The following is a 15,802-nucleotide window of genomic DNA, read 5'->3' as shown; positions in this document are numbered from 1 at the left end:
CCCTAAGGCACTTGTCACTGGAACAAGCATCCCCATTAGAAGATTTCCCCGTGGTGACAACTCAAAATTTTGGATTGTTTTTCACTTTCAAACCCTGTGACCATAAATCTCTCTAGCAAAAACACAAACTGCAGTAAAATCTGACAGGGATTCTACCCCACACATCTAAAACTGAAATATAAACTTTTGCCTTTGGATATGGCTCATTGATCTGGCAGATATTATTTCTAACCAGGAAAAAAAAAAAACTTCTGTACAGTCACTAGGGACAGGCTTATCACTAAAACAGCAAAAAGATTAATAAAGATAATAGCTGCTTCCTTTTAGCTACAAGTTAAAAGCTAACTCCAGCTTTAGCAACATGTTACATTCATATTTAGGGTTTGACAAGTAACATGTTGCTAATTAATCCCCAATTTCTTAGAAATGCAAGTTATGGCGTTTAATGGTAATGTATTTAAAATGCACATAAAACACATCTAAAATGCATTACACAGGTGTTAACTGGGCCTAACTGTGAAGGTTCCAGGAGCTGAACACCTTGACCTTCATAATTTGACAGCAGAACTGTCAAAGATGTTTTGAAAGTACCTCTTTGCTATGCCCCTTACTGTCGGAGCTGGTCTACTACACTCCATACAAGTACTTTTGTAGCTTCATGTAATAATAATAATAAACAGAGGCACAAAAACCATCACTGGTCATTAAAGGGTTAACTACATGTAAATCCAGAACCTTTTGTTCTCACTGGAGATTTCCTTCAATCCCTTATTGCATGACAATTGTAACAGTTTAGAATTTGGACAACAGTCATCAGTACAGTTAAAGAGGGCCTATACCCCTAGCAGAGACACAAAAAATAATTTAAAAAAAGTAATTAAAGCCTGACATGGGTTATAACCCTTCCTTACTCCAACCAAAAAAAAAAAATCTGGTTTTAGATGCACTTCAATACTATACTGTAATGCTGCAGTACAGCACTCAGACTGAGGAAGAACTGAGATATTTAGTGATTAAAAACACGTCAGCCATTATATTTGGCATCTAAGGAATAATTGCAGACATCTTCAGGATGTGATTATTTATTACTCCCTTGAGATGCCAAACATGTGCAGAGCATAAACAGAGAAACATATCACTCGTCAATGCCATGGTGAAATGAGGACAAATGTGTACCATAACCAATATTGGATTGACTTCATCCCTCAAAATCCAGTAACAAATGTTTAACCACTTCTACCTGCATCCATCTATGGATCAGGGAACACCCAGTAACAAATGTTTAACCACTTCTACCTGCATCCATCTATGGATCAGGGAACACCCAGTAACAAATGTTTAACCACTTCTACCTGCATCCATCTATGGATCAGAGCAATGTTTACACTTCTGCTCTGGGTCTAGTTGATTTGGAAATAACTGTTATTGATGACCCATATACAATAAGTAGCAAGTCAGCATTCTTATCAACAATCACTGTGAATGGGTGCTAATAGAACAGACTTGTCTGGAACTGCAGCTATTAGTAAGGAAGGCATTTTGGAGTCTGCACATAGGCAGCGTGTGCAATCTGCTGAACAGGACAGGAGAAAGAAGGTTGTACACTCTCGGAAACGCAGTCTGATGAGTCAGCAATGAGGAAGCTTGCTTTAACATTGATTGTACAACATTCCTGATATATAATTTTTTTTTATTTGCACACTGTCTGTATCCTCAATTGCAGACTATGTGCGTTTGGGGACCCGCACTGATGTCAAATCAGGAGCAGCGGCTGTGCATAGTGACAGCTACTGAGTCCCACCTTTTTGAGTGATGCACTTCTGGTCCGCCCAGATCCCTTTGCACTGCAGGCATTGATTGTGCATTCCAGCGGCTCATGCCTGGGTCGTGGAAGCCGGGGGATCAGTACATTTTATACATGCATAGTGATAATATCTGGTGTGATAGATAGCACGAAGCATGGAATTTGCAGACCCCAGGAGGGATGTATCACATCCTTATGTCTCGAACCGTGTGTGTATATGAATATATATATATATTTAAATCATCACACACATTATATTGCCAAAAGTATTGGGACACCCCTCCATATCATTGGATTCAGGTGTATAAAATCAAGCACCTAGACATGCAGAATGCTTCTAAAAACATTTGTGAAAGAATGGGTCGCTCTCAGGAGCTCAGTGAATTCAAGTGTGGTACCATGATAGGTTGCCACCTGTGCAATAAGTCCATCTGTGAAATTTCCTGGCTACTAAATATTCCACGGTCAACTGTTAGTGGTACTATAATAAAGTGGAAGCAACTGGGAACAACAACTCAGCCAAGAAGTGGTAAGCCACATAAAATGACAGAACGAGGTCAGCACATGCTGAAGCACACAGAGCGCAGAAGCCACCAACTGTCTGCAGAGTCAATAGCTAAACACCTCCAAACTTCATGTGTCCTTCAGATTAGCACAACAGCAGTGCGTAGAGAGCTTCATGGAATGGGTTTCCATGGCTGAGCAGGTAAAACGTATTGAACGTCACAATTTTTCTCAGTAAATATATTTCTGAAGGTGCTATTGACATGAGGTAACCAATGCAATCCATACATACAAAGAAACCTAAACAAATAGGTTCAGAAATTAAGTTACGTGTAGTAAATGGAATGACAGGGAAAAAGTATTGAACAAACGAAGAAAGGGAGGTGCAAAAAAACCATGGAAAGCTAAGACACCAGCTGAAATCTATCAGTAATTAGAAAGCAATCCTGCCCCTTGTCAGTGCAAATTAATATCAGCTGGTTCAGTCTCTTTATAGGCTCTGATAGCCTATACAAAGGTGTCTCATTGCCAAGGTGGGTAAAAGCAAAAAGCTCTCTCAAGACGTTCGCAACCTTATTGTTGCAAAACAAACTGATGGCATTGGTTACAGAAGGATTTCTAAACTTCTCAATGTTCCAGTGAGCACTCTTGGGGCCATAATCCAGAAGTGGAAAGAAAATCATTTCACCACAAACTGAACATGACCAGGTGCTCCTTGCAATATTTCTGACAGAGAAGTGAAAAGAATTATCAGACTGCATTCAACCGCCATAGCCTGTATGCACACACCGCCACGCAAGACTCCATTGCTGAAGAAAAAGCATGTTGAAGCTTGTTTAAAGTTTGCTGCACAACATTTAGACAAGCCTTTGAAATACTGGAAGAATATAGTCCAGTCAGATGAGACCAAAATTGAACTTTTTGGATGCCATAATACACACCATGCTTGGAGGTCAAATGGCACTACACATCACCCCAAAAACACCATACCAACAGTGACGTTTGGCGGTGAGAACATCATGGTGGGGGGCTGCTTTGCAGCCTACAGTACTGGGAAACTTCATGTCATTGAAGGAAGGATGAATGGAAAAATGTACCAAGACATTCTTGATAAAAATCTGCTGCCATCTACCAGGATGATGAAGATGAAACGAGGATGGACATTTCAGCAAAACGATCCCAAACACAAAGCCAAGTAAACTCTCAAAGAAAGTTTCAAAGAAAGAAAATAAAGCTGCTAGAATGGCCCAGATTGGAATCCAATAGAAAATCTATGGAAAAAAACTAAAGATCAGAGTTCATAGAAGAGGCCCAAGGAACCTTCAAGATTTGAAGACTGTATGTGTTGAAGAATGGGCAAAAATCACACCTGAGCAATGCGCGCGACTAGTTTCTCCATACAGGAGGCATCTTGAAACGGTTATGATCAACAAAAGATTTTGTACGAAGTATTAAATAAATTTAATTTAGCATGTTCACTACTTTTTCCCTGTCATTCCATTTTATTACACAAAACTTAATTTTCGAACGTATTTGTTTTGGTTTCTTTGTATGTATGGATTGCATAGGTAGTTACTGACAAGTGGTGAAAATTTCATGTCAGTCGCACCTTTAGAAATATATTTACTGAGAAAATGGTGACATGTTCAATACTTATTTTACCGTGTGTATTTATTTTTTCTGTACAGTGGAGGTGCCATTCATTACGTGTACTTAATGGGAAGCTGTGTTGTTTTAGATTCATTTTTCACATTATTTTTTATGTTGTTTTGATCATGGCTATTGGTCATACAAAGGACTACTTTTTGACAGCTGACCTAATAGCTGATTTATAGTGTTCCAGGCCCTGCCCACTGACTCGTCTTGGAGGAGGGAGGACTTCCTTAGATCTGGAACCTTTTAAATCGTGACTTGGTACGAGGTTGGTTTAGCTCTGAGGAAGGGGGCCAGTCCCAGAAAATGTGTCAGCCTTCCAACCACATGGTCCAAGGATGGTTCACACCACCAACGGCTGAATCATGTGTGTTACATGCCTGATGTTTTTACATGCTTGTGAGTATCCATTTGACTTGGTTGATTTAATAAATTTGTTTACAATAATGCACAAGGAGATTGCGCCATCCTGTGTGTTTTTTTTACCTGCCATTTAATGGTTTGACAGTTTGGTTGAGAACACAAGCAAATGTGACAGTTAGCATTCCCAGCATGCCTGGAATGTACTGTTTTTAGAAACCGTTAAAATCAATGGGTTTAGTTCCGCTTTAACTACACATGTGTGAACAAGGCATAATCGTTAATGGTGAAGGGAGGGAAGGGAGTTAAAAAAAATATGAAAACTCAACATTTCATATTCCTGATAAGTGCCTGCTGTACCATGCACTTGAATGAAAAGTATCTTGTTCTCTTTGTATTGGTTTCTTTGTGTGAAATCCCTGGTATTCCTGCCAGTCCGTCTGCTTTCCTATTAAAACGGACCATACTGGGCAGGAGAACATATTGTGGTCAGTTCTCCAGCTGTGCTGGAAACTATGTATGCTCTCCAATTAATTTTTTTCTTTTTGTCAGGTTCATTTAACTGACTTGTACAGATTGAAGTACATCCTTTTGATAGGCAGATGAATGAGACAGAGATAATGCAAAAGTAACAATGTTACTTTGTACAGTATCTCTCTGTCTCACATTTGAACAGTGATAAATACTGCATCAGATGTTCTGTTGCTTGACAGCAGCAGCTATTACAGCTGCTGTATTTATACAGCAACTCCTGGCCCTCATTTTTACAGTTAATTGCTAGCTAGTGTAGTATGTCCAGTGTCCAGAAATGGTTAAAAGTGATCAAACTATGATGAAAAAAGGACAACTGAGCTTTGCACAAGATCTTTCTTTAGTAAGGCAAGTTCTGTGCATAAAGAAACAATTGTCTTAAAGGAGTTCTATGGTCACAGCGATTTTGATAATCCAATAAAATCTTACTTGCAAAATCTCCTTTCATGTTGTGAGTTCTGCCTGTCTGCTGGCTACCTTTTCCCACAACTTCCTGGATTTGCAGCTTCTTCTCTGCCGTATACTTTTTAATTTTTAGGAACTATATATCCCTCCTGAAACTCCTCTTTTCAGCACTTCTGTAGTTCATAGGGCAGGCTCTGTAAATTCTGTGACACAGCAGTGCCTAGTCACAGAGCATAGTGAATATGTGTCAAAGGGTTTAAGGAAGTAAAAGTGTGGGGATCTTCACAATGAAAGTTTACAAACTACAAGATCGTTCATATTAATGGAAGTCAAATAGAAATAACTGGTTAATCAATACTGAAAATTCAGTTCTTAATGAAAAAAATAAATAAAAATAAAATAATACTACCTCCTGGTCTTTTTTCATATCAAGTGCAACAAGCTAGCTAAATGCAAACAGATTTAATAACTTTCAAAGAAATATAAATGTAGAGTAAAGGTATTCTAAGTTGTACTTTTTGAAACACATGCATCCACATGGAGAATGGAGGGTGACCAGTCAATTGCAGAATTCCAGTCTTACCTATGGATATACCACTGGAAAGAGTAGAGCTTTCTGCTTGCCCTCGGGAAGGTGTATGGGGCTCCATTACACTGTCATCTAATAAGTGCCGTGGTCCTGCATTTGGAAACGTTGCACTTTTAAACTCTGCTGTATTCATTTTATGGATGAAGCTGTAAGGAGAAAAAAAAAAGAAAAAACAGTCACAGTATATATGTTGATCTAGCCATATTCTTAATGTTATCTGCATTTGGCAAATGCTTACAGGGAAACAACAACTGTGCTCATCTTTCTGGCATTAGTACAAGGCAAATGTCAAATATTAATTTCCAATGTAACCAATAAGTGATCAGAATGCATGAAGGCATAAATACCACCATTATGTACATGAACTAAACTCCAAGAAGAAAAGCAGCTTACTTGTATCCCAAACTGTGGCATTTGCGGTGCCCATGAGGGATGAGATTACGAGGTGATGGTGGTGTTGGTGGTAATAACACACCTTCTACTGCAATACTTTTGCGAGAATTCTGAGGTGAAGCTCCTGTTTCAGAACCTGCAAGTCATTAGGTAACATTTAGCATCAGCGTAGTAAAACTTTAGAAAGACATTTTTAATATAGTTTAACATATTAACATAGGATACCGTTTTGTATGCAAAAAACAAGCCTACGCAATATATTAATTCTGCTCCACTACACAGCTACAACATATTGCTACAAAGGTTTACAGATAACTATGAACCAATCACACCAGCCCCTCTCCCCTACCTCGAGTAGCTGTCAATCTAAGGCTGGCAAAAGACTGCTTAAACTTTGGTCAATTCCAGCTAAATCTGCCAGAATTTGAGCCATGGGTGATCTTGCAAGTATCACTCAGCTCAACGAACGTTAATAAAAAGAATTGAGGAATAAGAATGAGGACTGAGCTGGGTGGATAATGATCGGCTGAACAGTGACCAGATGCAGCAAATGCAGGTGTATGTCTACCTTAATACCCAAACACAACAGCCATACAGAGACACATAGAAGTCAGTCCACCTGCCAGTACATTTTGTTTCTTTTAATCATGGTGAACATACAAACTTTTTACAGATAGTTTATCTAGTGAGTATTGAACTTGGGACCCCAGATTATCACACACTTTATGCATTTCTGTGTGGCAGAAGTCAAGGAGATGTACCTGCTTAATATTTCTGCATTCGTGATAGATCTGTCTTTTTGCATACACATCAATTTGTAAATACTAGGAACATATTTACTAGAACTGGGCTGAGTACAGACACCTACAAATCCTCTGAATAGCAGCATTTTACAAAGTTAGGGATACATGGGTGACCGTTGGCTTTTGGTGTGATTATTCAAGGAGGAATGTTGTGTGGAGTCCAAGATTTGTTGATGAGAATAAGGGACAAATTGGATTATTCTAGGACACTGGTGAGGAAACCATACCATAATATTCTGCAGTACCACATTTGCTACAAGAATTATACAATAGAATTCTTTATGTCTCATGCCACATTGATATCTGGCTGCATTATAAATTGGCCTGCCCCACAAAAAAAAAAGCTTCTTCTGTTGGCAAGGGGCATGTTATTAGCATTCTATGCTGACCACAATTTTAAATGGGTATTATAAAACAAAGGGGAGAATTACAGCAAAATGATGGCAATATATATTTATATTAACTAGGAATATCTTGTATTACCAGCTAGATCCTCACGAGACGCTGTAGTGCGCGGAGTGCTGCTGCCAGGCTCAATTTTCAAGGATAACCTAAAGAAGTAAGAACACAACACATACTGTCTTGAGAGAAAGATCACATTCATCAGCACATAATGTAGCCCAGCACTTCTGAAAATGACTTGTTTCCAGCCCTGGAAAACTCTGGAAATGTAAACTGAGTCAATGTGACCAAATCACATTTATCATCACGCTAAATGACTGAGACAGTTAAGGATCCAGAGAAAAGGGAAGCAATGGTCTGGATTCCATTAAATTTAATATTTCTAAAAACCTGGTTGCAGAACTGTTTATAAAGGACAAAAACACAGCTTTTGTTCTATGTTGAGAGAAAACAGACAGTTTCCAGAGAAGCAGCAAATGTGAAAATGTATGGTTGAAACACATGTAACACATTATGCGTAATGTGAAGTTACTTTCTGTACACTAATGTACGCATACACAAATATGCCACCTAAGGTACAAGAATACTGTCTGCTCCTTGTACCAGGTTTAACATAACAAACTAACTACACTGGCCTAGAATAGAGACAATTTTATTTTTAAATTCTTTATTTCCAAAAGACAAAAATGACATTACATCAAAGCTCAGTAAATAATCACGGTACATGGAAACTGAATAAGGGCTGGTTTACACTATCGTTTTTCTTTGAGGAGTAAACCACAATTGGAGTGCTCTTCACAGATCATTTGAAAGGTAGCGAGGAAGCTTTAGCCCCCTTAAACCCTGCACTAGCACGCTGCAACCATTTAGTTAACTGGGTTGAGTCCGGCAGGTGGTACTGGCCATTGAATGCCAAAGCGCAGATAATGTTTGTGCCCCCCATGATGTAAAGCAATGTGCAAATGAAGCCTAACAAAGACAACATACACTCTGTGCACAATTATTAGGCAAGTTGTATTTTTGAGGGTTAATTTCATTATTGAACTACAGTACTCTTGTTCAAACCAAAAAGGTTAATAAACCTCAAACCTGAATATTTAAGAAAGTCACTGAAAATCTGTGTGCACAATTATTGGGCAAATATTAGTGTGCAGAATTATTATGCAACTAAATGAAACACAAAAGATTACCCATCTCACTTGTTTATTTCCATCTTTTAAAGTGGGAATAATAAAACAGCAAAAAATTTACAAATAAACATTTCTGACATTTAAAAAAAAAAAAAAAAAATCAAGTGACCAATATTGCCATCCTTTTCAATAACAGTCATAAGCCTTCTATTCATGGAGTTTGTCAGTTTCTTGATCTGTTGACGGTCAACTTTTTGTGCAGCAGCAACTACAGCCTCCCAGACACTGTTCAGAGAGGTGTTTTACTTCACTGTAAATCTCCCATTTAAGAAGGGCCCACAAGTTCTCAATAGGATTTAAGTCAGATGAGGAAAGGGGCCATGTCATTCTTCTTTAAGGCCTTTACCGTCTAGCCACACAGTGCATGCAATGGAGCACTGAACTGCATAAATATCATTGTCTTCTTGAAAGATGCAGACTTTTTCCTGTACCACTACTTGAAGAAAGCGTCTTCTAAAAACTGGCAGTAGTTTTGGGAGTTAATTTTGAGTCCTTCAACCTGAAAAGGTCCAACTAGTTCATCTTTAACCTCCCTGGCGGTATGATTATTTCAGATTTTTGGTGCTGAAAGCGGTACCATTTTTTTGCATGGAAATATGTATTTTTTTTATTGTAGGCTGTAATATTTAGGAAAAACTCACTGAAATCTGTCCGAACAAGAGTCTAGTAAACATCCCGGGTAGGATGAAATTTGAAACACAAAATCATAAATTATAATTTAATAAATAATCATAAAAATAATATAAAAATAATAAAAAATTTAATTCAATAATATAATCAAACCAAAAACACTGAAATGTGAAATAGAGCGCCAAGTTCGCACATTGCTGAGCTCAGTCGCAAAATCGTTTTCAGTTTCTGATGACGAATTTCCCCCACGAATCATTATCACTCAATTCTGTAAGTGGTTCTGATTTACTATCGCTGTTCTCTAGCTGATCTAAACCGCTTTTGACCTAAAGGGACACTTTTTGGACGCCATGGACATTTCTCAGTTTCCAGGCAGAAAGAACAGACAAAATCCAGGCAGGGCGCAGGACAAAGCACTAGGGACAATATGTATGTGAAATAGGTTAAAACAGCAATGTTTTACTGTGTAAAATGAAAAAAAAAAAAATGACATTTTTTAAAATTTTTAAATTTCCTGCCGCCGGCGGCGCCCGTACGTCCCGACGTCACAGGGACAGGACACAGAAGCCGGATGCCGGCATCGGCCGGAGGAGATGGCCGGGGACGCTGCAGGGTAAGGTAAGTGAAGAACACATGCCGGAGCAGCGCCGCATGGTATTCCCGAGTGTAGCTCGGGGTTACCGCTTTTGGTACTGAAATGTTACCCCGAGCTACACTCGGGAATACCGCCAGGGAGGTTAATAATACCAGCCCATACCAGAACCCCCATTACACTTTGCTGGTGCCCGAGTCGAAGTGAAGCTCTGTGCCCGTTTTACTGATCCAGCCATGTGACCATCCATCTGGTCCATCAAGATTCACACGCATCTCATCAGTCCATAAAACCGTTGAATAATTAGTCTTGATGTTTCAACTTGTGTCCTGTTCAGTGGTTGGGTTTCAGCCTACCTTACCTTGGCCATGTCTCTGAGCACTGGATATCTTGTACTTCTGGACACTCCAGGTAGGTTGCAGTTCTGGAATATGACAGCAGTGGAGGATAATGGGTTCCTGGTAGCTTCACGTTTGATTCTTCACAAATCTTTAGCTCAACACGTTTCTTGCGACTTAGTTAAATATTTGCAACAAAACGTTTGATGGTACTGTGATCACGTCCCGATATCTTAGCAATTTCAAGAGTGCTAAATCCCTCTGAAAGACTTTTTTTTTTTTTTCTACTTTTTAGAGTCAGTTAAATCTCTTTTTTTGGCCTATAATGCCTGAGGAAAAGCAACTGCCTAATAAATTAGGCACACCTTGCTATAAGGTGTTGGCCTCCTTAGGTCACACCCTCCCTCTTTACACAAATACACATGATCTGAGAAGCATTCAAGTTTCTACAGCTTGGAGTTGGACAATATTCTTAAAGAAAATGATGATTTGGTCTAAATACTCACTTGCACACAGTGTTTTGCTATTTTTCATGAACAATGGCTTGCTGTGTACATAATACAGTCTAATAAAGCCCATTTTATATTTAGTTTAGGTTTTTTTGCAATTTATTGCACATGGATAAGGAAAATCTTTCACAATGCCTCTGACTAGGACTGTCTTGTATTACATGATTCACTAAGAAAAAGCTGCAGTGCAGGCACCAGTTAGCTGCCTTTACCTGAGCAGCCAAGCCATGTTTTTTCCTGTACACATCTCCACTCCCCAGTCATGGCTCTGTGCTGAAACTGGAACCTGAGCAAACACAAACCTGTTGACATTTATATGCAAGGCCTTTGTATTCATTCAGTGTAGATATCGGTGGAGAAAGGGGAATAACTAAAGACTATTTCACAGTTACTCCATTAAAAATACATGGTGCATGCACCTGTTTACGTTTATTCCAAACCATTTGTACGTTTGTAATTTATTGTATTGCACTTCCTGGTCTTTAGTGGCACTGGTGATGTAGCCAGGGCCTCACATCTACCCCCGTGGAATGCGATGTCACCAGTATATTACAGACAGACCTAGTTTGCAAACTGCAAGATCCCCAGGAGATTTCAGAGACAAATAATTTTTTAAAAAACAAAAAGGCTTCTGAGTAAAGCAATGAAGGCACAGGTGCGGGAGGTATGGGAGTGACTGGAGAGAGAATCCCCTGCCCTGAAGAACACTTTAAAACAGCAAAAGGTATCGGTCACAACAAAAGCCTGCATTTATGAGTAAAAATGTGTTTAGCTGCCACTTGAAAATGTTTTAAAAGTGGGTTTTATTTTATTATTTGATTATCTAGGAAGGTCCACTTTAAGAATGTGGAAAGCCAGGTACAGACTTACTGATAACATTTTGAAAAATTCAACAGTTAAGAAAAGTTAAGAAGTGTCCACTGAGAAAGTTCTGGAGCAAAACTTTTAGATTTGACTAGAACACCGATAAACATTCTCCCAGAAAATCTGGGAATCATTAAATAGCTTTGAAAGAAGTAGACAAACCCAGACTAGACTGTAAAGAATATCCATTGGAGGGAATAACTTGACATAAATTCTTTATTAGGTTAAAAAAAAAAAAAAAAACACATTTTCAATTTAAAAAAAACTGACAAACAACAGGGACATCTGCTCACAAGCGCTTGATGGGGGATGAAGAAAAGGACAAACTACATGGGTGATTTTCAGCTACAAAAGGTGTCTAATTAAAATCTTCCTCATCTAGATATGTTTGCTATGACTGTACCAAGGCACAGCCTATCTCTGCAGCATTGTGGGCAGATAGTATGCTGTAGTAAACTGGCTTCTATTTACATTTTCCAAACATAATTCTGTAAACTGTTCCCATATCATCTAAATCATTGTTTTAATAAATATTTAAACTGGGAGTAAATGAGACTAGATGAATGAGGATAAGAAAGAGCATCACTATCATCTGGTAGGAATATAACATTGGCACAAAAAGCTTTTCTTAGTGTATTAATCATTGCGTTAATGGACTTTTAAGCAACTACTTTAAATGCATACCATCTAAAACAGATTTTAGTACTATTTGTTTTAAAGGAAATTAATTTGATGCCTCTAGAAATTATCTGGGTTGCACGTGTTACTACAACGCTACCCCTCCTCCTAATTAAAATCCCTAGAAAAATCAATGTGCACACCTATATGATAATTATACCTCTTTAAAGTGCAGTGTTGTAATCCCCCTATTTCATCATCTCCCAAGAAGGTGCAAATATGAATTCATTATGTAATCAAATATAATTAAACCGTTATTTCTTCACATATAAAGTGCATATTATCCAATAAAGCGCAAAGTGACTGATGTTTTCAAGATCGCTGTTGAAAACATCAGTGTATGATGAAAAGCATCGAATGAGATTACAGTACAGTGGCATCATTACACAAGAAGGGGCATGCATGCAAACATGAAAGTGTAGCTTGGGGTTTAAGAAACTCTACATACCTACTCTGTGATCCTTAACACTAGGTGAGCACTTGCTGAATAGGAGTTTTTAATCTGTGATGTTTTGTACATATATTTTAATTGATTACAGTTTAGTGCTATGATGGTCTCCTGTGTTGCACTTACATCACTGGAACTGCTGAGATTGAAGGAGATTGTGAGGACAAAGCTCTCAGGTTTACAAATAAACTTTCATAAGAGAAAAGGCCCGCTTGATAATTTAAGAGGTTAACACTATCTGGTAAGACATATGAAAACTGTCTGGTCAAACATATGAAAAGAGGACCAGGTGGCAGCCTTGCAAATCTGAGAATCAGACACCTGGGGGTTTATTTACTAAAGCTGGAGAGTCCAAAATCAGACTCCCTTCTGCATAGAAACCAATCAGCTTCTAACCTCAGCTTGTTCAATGAAGCTTTGGCAATGAAACCTGGAAGCTGATTGGTTTCTATTCAGAAGGGAGTCTGATTTTGGACTCTCCAGCTTTAGTAAATAAACCCCCTGGTGTCAAGGGCAGATTGACCATTCAGGCACTGCCTGGGGGCCCCATGAGAGGCTCCTAGCAGAGAAAAAACTAGGGCCATCCTGCAGCAAGAGGTGCCAAGGAGACCTATAGTGTAGTAAGTGCAATTTATTGAGATAGAAGCAATAAATATGCACTCACAGATGTGGAGCTAGGCTAGGCATATCTCCATAATGGAAAGTCCAGGACCAGGGTGGGTGGATGGATGGGGTGGCTGTACGACTGCAACCGCTGGCGCAATTGATGCTGTAGGGCAGCTGGGACAGAGATCAACAATGGCTGGAAACTGCCAAAGTTGATGAAGGAAGTAGATTGCTCTTCAAAAATGTGTTCCTAGTTTTATCAAGCCTCTTGGTGGTGCATCCAAGGTGGGGAAGCCGCTCTGATGGTGGTTTCCAGTCATTGATCCCGGTCCCAGCAGCTCTACAGCATAAGTGGTTACATTGCCCAAGCGGCTCTGTATTCTGTGTTCATACAGTCGCCCCATCCATCCATCTCAGCCCTGGAATTTTTATTATGGAGCCATGCCTAGCCCCATATTTGTGAGTGCATATTTATTGCTTTTTAATCTACCTTAAATAACCTGCTCTTACTACACTATAAGGCTCCTTTGGCACCTCTTTCGTGTGTTCTATTGTCTTTCATCTGATTGGTTCCCCATGCCAATTTAGGAAAAGGCAGCCTAGCGTCACCCAGTTTTAGCTTTGCTGTGTCTAGCAGCTAAACCTTCAGGATTACTGTAACTTTCACTATCTTCTTATTGTTACATTTACAGTTATTTTATTGTTATTCAATGTTTTCTTTTACTTTCCAAACAATTTCGTTTATTTGCTATCTGACCTCACCAGTTTCCTGGCTCACTTGCCAGTTAGCAATTACACCTGGCTCATTAGGCTCACTGATATCCCACATTTAACCCCCATCATTCTGGAAAGGGAGAGCGTGCCATAGACATTTTTTCTTTTTTCCATCATGCAGCAATCACAAGGACAGCAATGCTCATAGGAAATTGCAGGGAAGGAAGCTGTGCCTCTGTTGCAAACTGCATATATATATATATATATATATATACACACATACATACATATATACATATACATACACACACATACAGTGAAGGAAATAAGTATTTGATCCCCTGCTGATTTTGAATGTTTGCCCACTCACAAAGGAATGATCAGTCTAAAAATCGAATGGTAGGTGTATTGTAACACTGAGAGACAGAAAAGCAGCTAAAAATTCTAAAGCAATGCATGTCTAACAAATGATGCACTGATTTGCATGTTCATGTGGGAAATAAGTATTTGATCCCCTTCACAAAACATGACTTAGTACTTGGTGGCCAATCCCTTGTTGGCAATCACAGAGGTCAGACGTTTCCTGTAGTTGGCCACCAGGTTTGCACACATCTCAGGAGGGATTTTGGCCCACTCCTCTTGGCAGATCCTCTCCAAGTCATTAAGGTTTGGTGGCTGACGTTTGGCAACTCGAACTTTCAGCTCCCTCCACAGATCTTTCAATCGGATTAAGGTCTGGAGAGTGGCTAGGCCACTCCAGGAGCTTAATGTGCTTCTTCTTGAGCCACTCCTTTGTTGCCTTGGCCGTGTGTTTTTGGTCATTGTCATGCTGGAACACCCATCCACAACCCATTTTAAATGCCCTGGCTGAGGGAAGAAGGTTCTCACCCAAGATTTGATGGTACATTGCCCCGTCCATCGTCCCTTTGAGGTGGTGCAGTTGACCTGTCCCCTTAGTAGAAAAACACCCCCAAAGCAGAATGTTTCCACCACCATGTTTGACAGTTGGGATGGTGTTCTTGGGGTCATAGGCAGCATTCCTCCTCCTCCAAACACGGCAAGTTGAGTTGATGCCAAAGAGCTCGATTTTGGTCTCATCTGACCACAACACTTTCAACCAGTCGTCCTCTGCATCATTCAGATGTTCAGTGGCAAACTTCAGATGGGCCTGGACATGTGCTTTCTTGAGCAGAGGGACCTTGCGGGCCCTGCAGGATTTCAATCCTTGTCGGCGTAGTGTGTTATCAATTGTTTTCTTGGTGACTGTGGTCCCAGCTGCCTGGAGATCATTGATAAGATCCTCACGTGTAGTTCTGGGATGATTCCTCACTGTTCTGATGATCATTAACACTCTACGAGGTGAGATCTTGCATGGTGCATAGTTTGGTAACCCAGTCCAGCCTTGTGTAAGTCTACAATCTTGTCCCTTACATCCTTGGACAGCTCTTTGGTCTTTGCCATGGAGAGTATGGAATATGATTGTTTCATTGCTCCTGTGGACAGGTGTCTCTTATACAGGTAACAAAATGAGATTAACAGCACTCCCTTTAAGAGACTGCTTCTAATCTCAGTTTGTTACCTGCATGAAAGACACCTGGTAGCCAGAAATCCTGCTGAATGATAGGGGGATCAAATATTTCCCTTATGAACATGCAAATTAGTGCATCATTTCTTAGACATGCATTTCTTTTAAAATTTCTGTTGCTATTCTGTCTCTCAGTGTTACAATACACCTACCAATCGATTTTTAGACTGATCATTTCTTTGTGAGTGGGAAAATTACCTGGAC

The 15,802-nt window shown here is 39.5% G+C and overlaps 1 protein-coding gene across 1 annotated transcript in view; it reads right to left on the bottom strand.

Moving 5' to 3' along the window:
* Positions 1–15,802, bottom strand: part of RALGPS2 (Ral GEF with PH domain and SH3 binding motif 2) — a 77,850-nt gene that overhangs the window by 41,995 nt on the left and 20,053 nt on the right. The window contains exons 4-6 of the mRNA XM_089683962.1: positions 7,526–7,593; positions 6,240–6,375; positions 5,841–5,992 (exon numbers count right to left, since the gene is read on the bottom strand). Of these exons, the coding sequence (XP_089540088.1) occupies positions 5,841–5,992; positions 6,240–6,375; positions 7,526–7,593 (356 nt within the window). The remainder of the gene's footprint in view (positions 1–5,840; positions 5,993–6,239; positions 6,376–7,525; positions 7,594–15,802) is intronic.

Source organism: Staurois parvus, unplaced genomic scaffold (assembly GCF_062004578.1).
Source record: "Staurois parvus isolate SC_StPar_1 unplaced genomic scaffold, SC_StPar_1.0 ptg000332l, whole genome shotgun sequence".
Taxonomy (NCBI): Eukaryota; Metazoa; Chordata; class Amphibia; order Anura; family Ranidae; genus Staurois; species Staurois parvus.
Note: the sequence above shows the minus strand (reverse complement) of the source record. Positions and strands in the feature narration are given on the sequence as shown.